Raw genomic sequence first — 10000 nt, 5'->3', positions numbered from 1 at the left:
CCTAACTCTCTCTTTCCTTCTCCCTCTCTCGCTCCCCCTCTCCGTAGACGGACGCTGCTCTGATGTATGACGCGGTGCACGTAGTGGCCGTGGCCGTGCAGCAGACGCAGCAGATGACCGTCAGCTCCCTGCAGTGCAACCGCCACAAGCCCTGGCGCTTTGGCGGCCGCTTCATCAGCCTCATCAAAGAGGTAACCCTTAACGAGCTTAACGAGCCTAACAAGCTTAACGAGGCTGGCCGGCCGCAGCGGACACGGCGAGCCAAACGGCCCCGAGGGGACCTGAGCTGTAAGAGCACAACAGGTGTAATTACAGCAGAGCAACACAGCAGCGAGCATCTCGCCTGCAGCCGTCAGCACCATGGACAGTTCCATTTCCCAAAATGGCTCAGCATCCCTTTGGCCCGCGTCCTCTGCTACAGTAATACACTGCACTGGAAATGGGCAGCGCTACTTATTTGAGTTATTTTTAGCAGCCAGGCCTGTCGGTTCAGCTCTTGACACCAGATTAAAATCTCATGTAGCTTGTTGGACTGTCTGGATTTATCAAAGATGTGAAAAAGAAGTTAGCCAAAACGGGAAAGCACAAAAGAATTTGTGTAACTTAAGTCATTTTTTGCAGCCATGCATGTCTGTCTAGCTCTTGACACTAGAAACAAGGTTATTTGTACAATACAGAGAATATGTTCATGATTGACTTGGTAATGTCAACAGGACACATATTTCAGATAAGTAGGAAGTTGTTTGTCAGTGGGATAATCTGATTGGTCTGTCTTTAGGCCCAGTGGGATGGCCTCACTGGTCGGATCCTCTTCAACAAAACCAACGGTCTCCGCACAGACTTTGACCTGGACGTCATCAGTCTGAAGGAGGAGGGACTGGAAAAGGTGTGTGTATGTGTTTGTGTGAGTCTGCTTGTGTGTCTGTGTGTGTGTTAAAGAGAGATATGATATGATGATGTCATGACATTGTTATAATGATTCTGACATCTACTATCACAATGACAAATAACAGACTGCCCCATGGCATGTTGATGACATGTCTGTCTCAGTCTGTATGATGAAGAGGTCAAATAACGGTGTCATAAAACATGGTGTGTGTGTGCGCAGGTGTGTGTGTGTGTGTGTGTGTGTGTGTGTGTGTGTGTGTGTGTGCACGCCTGTGTGTGTGTGTGTGTGTGTGTGTATTTTTGTGTGTGTGTGTGCGCGTGCGCATGCATGCGTGTGTGTGTGTGTGTGTGTGTGTGTGTGTGTGTGTGTGTGTGTGTGTGTGTGTGTGCGCATGCATGTGTGTGTGTGTGTGTGTGTGTGTGTGTGTGTGTGTGTGTGTGTGAGCGCATGTTCTTTCTTATTCGTAATCCTGGGTAGAACACCTCTTCTGTGTCTCCATACTGAGCCTGTCTGTGTGCTTCACCCCCTTAGATTGGAACGTGGGATCCTCTAAACGGCTTGAATATGACTGAGAGCCACAAGGGCAAAGGTTCCAGCAACGTCACAGACTCGCTGGCCAACAGGTCCCTGAAGGTCATCACCATATTGGTACGACCCAACAGCAGATCAGACCTTAAGAGAAAGTAATGGTGAAATTATGTCAGAAAGGTTCTTTGCATGTAAAATCCATACCCAGGCACTCCAGTGGATTGAATGGTTCATTTTATAGGGCTACAAGCATTTTAAAAGTCCAACTCCAATAAGTATTAGCTAAATGCCTTCTTCAGGGTTTGTGTCCATGGCGTTGCATCCAAGCTGTGTACAACCTCCTGTGTGTGTGTGTGTGTGTGTGTGTGTGTGTGTGTGTGTGTGTGTGTGTGTGTGGGTGTGTCCATGCAGTGTATATGCAACCTCCAGACAACCCCCCTGCGTCACATTCAAATCAAACCTGTCTCATTAGGTGGGTTTACATGGGCACATTGAATAACTTTAGAATAGGATTCATGCCTCAATCAGAATTGAGATACTCATGGAAACACCTTGATCGTAAAAAAATGAAATTGGAATTCCAATGAGATTGAAAGGGGCGGTGCAGTCCTTTTCCAATTGCCATGTAAACACTTATTTGGATTGTTTGTAACATCCAACTCTGAGTCATTTTTGTAACAGTCATGTAAACTTTAAACAATATATCTGGATTGAATGATCGAAATAAATTCATTCCGATTAGAACAAAAATGTTCACGTAAACGGGGCTACAGTCTCTCTCTCTCTCTCTCTCTCTCTCTCTCTCTCTCTCTCTCTCTCTCCCTCTCTCTCTCCCTCTCTCTCTCTCTCTCTCTCTCTCTCCATATGAAGAGCCCCACTTGTCATCATAGAAACTGGTCCGCTTCATTAGCATGACCTCATGAGCTAGGCAGGGCTCTGTGGCTTATGAGCTATTCCTTCGCCACGTCCTTTTCCTGCTGTCTATTAACGCTGGCCCTCTCATTAAGAACGAGACACTAGGAGAATAAGACTTATCATTCAACATTAGTTGGGGGTAAGTGGCTCAGAGATGCGGGCATGAATGAATTCATTGTGGCGTGCACGTCAAGCGCTTGGCCCCGAGGCCTGTGTGAGATTTAGCCATGCAGCTCATTCGATTAACTTCATTCGGCGCCTGCAGGTCACTCTGGATCCTGCACTTGTTGCAGTAACACAGCCAGAGTCCATCTCTAGTTCTACTCCATGGTGTCAGTGATATATTATGAGGAGAGACGACTGCCACGTCTACATCTGGTGTACAGTTACTCAAGCGTCTTCCATTAATTCAATCATTCTTTCATTTACTAACTCATTGACTTTCTTTCTGTTTGTCTTTCTTTTGTCTTTCTTTCTTTCTTTCTTTCTTTCTTTCTTTCTTTCTTTCTTTCTTTCTCTCTGTCCCTCCACTCTACATCTCCCTCTTTCTTTCCCAGGAGGAGCCGTATGTCATGTTTAAGAAGTCAGACAAGCCTCTGTATGGCAATGACCGCTTCGAGGGCTACTGCATTGACCTTCTGAGAGAGCTGTCGACCATCTTGGGCTTCCGCTACGATATCCGATTGGTGGAGGACGGGATGTATGGGTCTCTGGAGGAGAGCAGTGGCCAATGGAACGGCATGGTCCGGGAGCTTATAGATCATGTGAGTGTGTGTGTGTGTGTAGTTAGGTAGGTAGATGTAGTTTGCAAAACTGATGCCCTAAGACGTCATGGATTATGTGTTCATTCCCATACTGTACGTGTGTGTGTGTGTGTGTGTGTGTGCGTTATGTGTGTGTGTGTGTGTGTGTGTGTGTATGTGTGTGTGTGTGTGTGTGTGTGTGTGTGTGGGTCTGTGTGTGTGTGTGTGTGTGTGTGTGTGTGTGTGTGTGTGTGTGTGTGTGTGTATGTGTGTGTGTGTGTGTCTGTGTGTATGCACTCTGAATGCCACCGGAATGGTCATTGAACTTAAGGATCTCATGCATGCTCCAGTCAATCATATAGTCCATTACCCCTTCATGCCCCTGAGGTCCAAATGGACACTGGTCGATTATGGATATGGGATTGGTTTGACACAGTGTTTCATAAAAGCTTGCCTCTGCATGACCTTGTATTTTTAAACACTATATTGTGTGCCAGGGACTGGCTCTGCTTACTACACACTGAGTTTTTAAAGTAATCTGCAATACCACTGTGTGTTCTGTCACACACAACACTTGATGTGACTCCGGTGTCTCCAGTCAGCCAGTCATTAGTTGGGAACCAGAGTGGGAAATCATTACAGCAATAACATTCTGAAATGTTTTATTTTATTATTCAGCCACAGGGCTTAATGCCTTTGGGTTTGAGCAGTTCTCACATCACTACAGGAAGTTCAGTGGGAAAGAGGAGGAGAAGGAGGAGGAGGAGGGGGGAAGAGGACAGGAGGAGGAGGAGGAGGAGGAGGAGAGGAGGGGAGGGGGAGGAGGGGGAGGAAGAGGACAGGAGGAGGAGGAGGAGGAGGGGGAAGACAGGAGGAGGGGGAGAAGGAGGAGGAAGAGGACAGGAGGACAGGAGAAGGAAGAGGACAGGAGGACAGGAGGAGGAGGAGAAGGAGGAAGAGGACAGGAGGAGGAGGAGGAGGAAGAGGACAGGGAGAGGAGAATGAGGAGGAGGGGGGAAGACAGGAGGAGGGGGAGAAGGAGGAGGAAGAGGACAGGAGGACAGGAGAAGGAAGAGGACAGGAGGACAGGAGGAGGAGGAGAAGGAGGAAGAGGACAGGGAGAAGAGAAGGAGGAGGAGGAAAAGGAGGAGAAGGAGGAAGAGAAGGAGGAAGAGGGAGAGGAGGAGGGGGAGGAGGACAGGAGGAGGAGGAGGAGGAGGAGGAGGAAGAGGATGATGAAGATGACAGGAGAAGGAGGGGGAAGAAGAAGAACATGAAGAAGAAGAAGTATTAGAACTAGAAGAATAAAAATAAGAATACGCATTATAAAGATTAGAGCTGTTCTCAAATTACTACTAGAGCTTCAGTGTGGAAGAGGAGATGGAGGGGGAAGTGGAGGAGGAGGAGGAAGAAGTGTCTTCCTCATTTCTGATTTCTGTTTAGTGTTTTTCAAACTAATTCCTGTCTTAATGAGAAAGATCAGAGCAGTTTTCAAATCACTGTGGCTGGGAAATCACTGTGGCTGGGAAAAACATCTCTGCCTTGCCTTTCTTTCTCTCATGTGAGTGTGTGTGTGTGTGTGTGTGTGTGTGTGTGTGTATGTAAATGAGTGATGAGGATAATTTAATGAGTGTGGTGGCAGAGGCATGCACATGTACACACGGGCACAGAGACATGTACAGGCACAGATGGAGGCACATACATTTGCATACCTACATGCCCACGCCACGCGTCACTGCTACACACACACACACAGGTAGCATTGACCACACACACTTACACACACACACACACACACACACACACACACACACACAAACACACACACACACACACACACACACACACACACACACACACATGCAAAGTAGGGCCCTGCGCAGTCGTCCATCATTAGTGCTCCTCTGGTGATTACTTGTGCTGGGGTCGTGATGTGAATTATGATCAGGCAGCAGGCAGACGCCCGTGGAGCGGGCAGATACACACTGACCCAGAAAGGACCCGCAGAGAATAGACAGCTGATGAGCTCTGCAGATGTGCCTGGTCACATGGTCCTAATGTCATGAGGGGGGAGGAGGAGGGGGGACCTGCTTGGTTCTTACAGAAAAGGTGCTCTGACGGTTCTCTGCTCAGCGTGAAGCAAAGCAGAGAAGGTTCTCCTTGCCTCTACAATGAGAACATGCTTTGGAAAGGATGCAAGAAGAGTTATTTTCTCATGTTTATGTTTATGGCTGTTAGCAGGCACGTTTGTCCACAGCAACTAATAATGACATTTAACAGTTGTCAGTTTCAGTCATATTGCCTGCATTAAGGTCATTCTCTTTCTGCTGCAAGAACATACTTACTGTATAACGTCAGCCAAATAAGGGAAAACTTCCTTTAGAATGTTTTTTTTGTTTTTCCACATAACCTAATTTTAAAGGGATACATTCTAGATGTGTTTGTCTTAGGGCTGAGCTACACCAGGCGCGTAACTGAAGCGTTCCGTTCACGCTGCGTCTGCTGCAACAATTAGCTTCCATTATAATCAATGGAAGTAACTACACCAGACGTGACAGTAGGGCGTACGTTCGAAAAAAATAGACCATTCATCTAAAATGGATTTTACGTGATGCGAACGGAACGCTTCAATTACGCGCCTGGTGTAGCTCATACCTTAGACATGAAGGAGTGCTGGACTTGCTCCTCTATGTCATGGGTTCATGTAGAGGTTGTCTGTGTAATAAAGACCAAGCAGCACCTTACACAAAAATGATAAAAATGGATTTTTACTCAATGTGTCAATAAATCAAAACATGTACAGTAAAGTCTTTGCTCTTCACATGAACACAGTTGTATAAGTGTTATATGTACTGTATGTTGTGTGCAATCTTCATAGAATAATACAATAGTTTAGGGTTCCGTAATAGAATAATACAATAGTTTAGGGTTGCATTCGTCATTGCAATGAGAACAAGCCAGTATGGGGACGGAAATTGTTCCTTTGGCAATAAATCAAAGTGCTTTACTGTTTACAACTGGAGAATCTATTTTTCTGCCTCATTGTGCAGTCTGTGCGTCTCTGCTGGGACGTCTCCTGCTGTGCTATGAGTGAGTGTACAGCTTTCTCCGCACTGTCAGTAGGCTGGTGGTAATGAAATGATTCACAGTGGGCCACTCAATTGACTCTGAAGACTTATTTTTTAAGAGGCCATAAATGAGTATTGATTCGGCGATTGATTGTTGAATGGTGGATTCGTCTGTTTACAGTAGGTGTGATTGTGAGTGAGAGAGTTGTGGTGTCAGCTGCTTGGGGTGTCAACTCTTCATGTCAATGCAGTGGCGCTATTTTCCCATAATATGCTATTTACTGTTGCATAAGAATTCACGTCTTGTGCTTCTAATACTTATCCCAGGTGGAAATGTATCTTGGGGAATATAGGAGGTGATTTCAAAGTCAGGAGGTTTTGACTTTACTCCTTCAAAACAGTTCTTTAAAACGCGTAAAGTAAAAACTAGTGATATCTAGTGTGCAGTGGGCAAATTCAAAACAAGAAAAATGAGTCAAACTAAAATGCTATGTGCTAGTAGTATATTGCTAAGTAACCTCTAGGCTCTACATTTAATGTGAACAACATTTAATATTGACCAATTGACCTGACCCATTGTGACTCACCTATCGATATTCCCACCTCTGATTGGTTCTTTCTCCCTTTTCCCCCCTCATGTCTCTCTCTCTTCCTGCTGTGGACAGAAAGTGGACCTGGCGGTGGCCCCCCTGACCATCAGCTACGTGCGGGAGAAGGTCATCGACTTCTCCAAGCCTTTTATGACATTGGGGATAAGTATTCTCTACCGCAAGCCCAACGGCACCAACCCCGGCGTCTTCTCCTTCCTCAACCCACTCTCGCCCGACATCTGGCTGTATATTCTGCTCGCTTGCTTGGGTGTCAGTTGCGTGCTGTTTGTCATTGCCAGGTAACAGTGTGACCTATGTGTGGTGTGTTGCGTGCTGTTTGTAATTTGCCAGGTAACAGTGTGACAGACACATGATGCGTTGCGTGCTGTTTGTAATTTGCCAGGTAACAGTGTGACAGACACATGATGTGTTGTGTGCTGTTTGTAATTTGCCAGGTAACAGTGTGACAGACACATGATGTGTTGTGTGCTGTTTGTAATTTGCCAGGTAACAGTGTGACAGACACATGATGTGTTGTGTGCTGTTTGTAATTTGCCAGGTAACAGTGTGACAGACACATGGTGTGTTGTGTGCTGTTTGTAATTTGCCAGGGAACAGTATGACAGACACATGGTGTAATGCATGCTGTTTGTCATTGCCAGGTAACAGTGTGACCCATGTATGGTGTGTTGCGTGCTGTTTGTAATTTGCCAGGTAACAGTGTGACAGACATGTGGAGTGTTGCGTGCTGTTTGTCATTGCCAGGTAACAGTGTGACTGACGTGTGGTGTATTGCGTGCTGTTTGTCATTGCCAGGTAACAGTGTAATCGACGTGTGGTTTGGTGTGTTGCGTGCTGTTTGTCATTGCTACAGTAGGTAATAGTGTGACTGGGTGCATAGTGCTCGTATTGGTTGTCGCCCTTTAGGGAAAAAGGAGGAATTGACCTCACAGGTGACATAAGCTGGAGCTGCCTCTACAGCAGAGAAATGCCTGGGGGCTGGTCATAGTTAGAAACCATTCTGTTGTTCTCTGATTTACATTTTTCATAATTTTTCTGGTCAGCAGTTTTCTAATAAGCTAAGACATGACAACATAGCCCTTTCACAAAGTTAATGATACACTCCATTAGCAGGCATAATGCCCACACTTTTTACTGTTTATGTTTGGTCAGTATTCTATGGCTGCCATGGCAATCACAATAAACCAACATTAGTAACCACCAAATATATGTGTGTGTCAGCTAGTGTCTGGTGGTAAATCCTGTATTTAGCCAGCATCATCGACAGGTAGCACCAGACTTGGACCGGACCCAGTGTGTGTGTGTGTGTGTGTGTGTGTGTGCCAACCCGCAGGGGGCTGTGCCTGGCACCGCTGGCAGCCAAAGTACCGTGGCACGACCACATGCTCAACTGTTCCACTCCACTCGATCCCGGGGCCCCGCTGCCTGGCATCGGACAGACGGGGATACCATGACCCCATTCTATCCTACTCTGTCTTTTTGCTCATTCTCTCTCACATACTTTCTCTCTCTCTCTCTCTCTCTCTCTCTCTCTCTCTTTATCCCTCTCTCTCTCCCACTCTCCCTCTCTCTCTCTCACTTCCCTCTCTCTATCTTTCCTTCTCTTTCTCTCTCTTTCTTTCTGTCCCTCTCTCCCTTTCTCTCTTCCTCTCTTTCTGCATGCTGCATGCTTACTCCTCCATGCAGACCTCCTGAGTTGAGAATGATAAGAGGCACTACAGGAATGTCTTATTAATAATTCAGCCATTGCATACATAAATATATTTTTCATTCATTCAATCATTTCCTCTCTCCTTTATGTATCTTTCCCTGCCATCACTCAGTGAATACAGTAGATGCTAACAAGGAAGACTAAGAACATGTTACATTAAAAATTAATCCATTCAATTAATTTAATTCATTCATTCATTCATTCATTCATTCATTCATTCGTTCATTCATTCATTCATTCATTCATTCATTCATTCATTCATTCATTCATCCATTAATCCATTCATTCTCTCTCTCTCTCTCTCTCTCTCTTTCTCTGCCTCTCTTACTTACCATACTGTTTGATGAAGGCAGAAAAAGAGAATGTCCTTTATCAATCACTCGTTCATTAGCTTCATGCTTATCTTTTTATTCATTCAGACTGTGTCTCTCTCTGCCCCCCTCCTCCACCATCACACTGAATCCATTAGCCCTGACTGACATGAGACAGAAAGCAATTTCATAGATGGATTAGGTTTATTCATGCGGAGATATGAGAGGGCTCCTCAGACACAGGGAAGTGCATCTTCAACTACTTCAAGGCTCCTGGGGGCTGAGGGGTGTTTGTGACCCCAAAGAGGTTTTGGAGTGAACAGGACTGGTGTTACTGGAAGATGTGAGGTGTTCGTGATCCCCGAAGAGGTTTTGGAGTGAACAGCACTTTACTGTGGTGTTCCTGGCAATGGAGTGGTGTGAAGCTTAGGCTACAGTAACTGTCACTTAAGCTAGTGCAGAATATGCAATGCCTACACAATACACACACACACACACACACACACACACACACACACACACACACACACACACACACACACACACACACACACACACACACACACACACAGACACACACACACACAATCCTTCTAGCTCTGTTATACAAAATTAGTATTCTGCTGGTAAGTCTGATGTTATATATAAGATGAAGCATGTGTATGCATGTGTGCATGTGGCTCAGTGTGTGTGAGTATGTACATGCATGGATGTGTGTGTGTGTGTGTGTGTGTGTGTGTGTGTGCGTGTGTGTGTGTGTGTGTGTGTGTGTGTGTGTTTGTGTGTGTGTGTGTGTGTGTGTGTGTTTGTGTGTGTGTGTGTGTGTGTGTGTGTGTGTGTGTGTGTCTATGTATGTATGTGTGTGTGTGTGTGTGTGCGTGTGTGTGCGTGCGTGTGTGTGTGTGTTTTTGTGCGCGCGTGCATGTGGAGCATCCTTCTTCAAGCATCCCTCTGCTGATTTGCCCCTTGGGGTTTGGGCTGCATTGACCGTTGTTTTCTCTCATGTAATCAATCTGAAGATTCCTCACCACCAGCCCTTCCAGCAGGCTTCAGCAGAGTTAAAAGACATTCTGTTCCCACTTTGAAATACAACATATCCTCACAGTCTCTGTATATAATAATATTATAGCATAATAAATACTGTATAATATAGTATAATTGATAAAACACATTATACAGTTTATTCTAATATATCATAATGTATTAGAATTTTATTAAAAAAAC

At 45.5% G+C, this 10000-nt stretch overlaps 1 protein-coding gene across 3 annotated transcripts in view; it reads left to right on the top strand.

Annotated features, from left to right (window-relative positions):
- The window catches only part of LOC125299005 (glutamate receptor ionotropic, kainate 2-like), a 67909-nt gene that overhangs the window by 38662 nt on the left and 19247 nt on the right, over nucleotides 1–10000 (top strand). For all 3 annotated transcript variants that reach the window (XM_048250026.1, XM_048250025.1, XM_048250027.1), the window contains exons 7-11: nucleotides 48–191; nucleotides 779–886; nucleotides 1421–1537; nucleotides 2890–3096; nucleotides 6809–7032. In XM_048250026.1, coding sequence (XP_048105983.1) covers nucleotides 48–191; nucleotides 779–886; nucleotides 1421–1537; nucleotides 2890–3096; nucleotides 6809–7032 — 800 coding nt within the window. The remainder of the gene's footprint in view (nucleotides 1–47; nucleotides 192–778; nucleotides 887–1420; nucleotides 1538–2889; nucleotides 3097–6808; nucleotides 7033–10000) is intronic.

The sequence above is a fragment of the Alosa alosa genome, chromosome 8 (assembly GCF_017589495.1).
Source record: "Alosa alosa isolate M-15738 ecotype Scorff River chromosome 8, AALO_Geno_1.1, whole genome shotgun sequence".
Lineage (NCBI taxonomy): Eukaryota > Metazoa > Chordata > Actinopteri > Clupeiformes > Clupeidae > Alosa > Alosa alosa.
The sequence above is the reverse complement of the archived record's forward strand: the minus strand, read 5'-3'. Positions and strand labels throughout refer to the sequence as shown.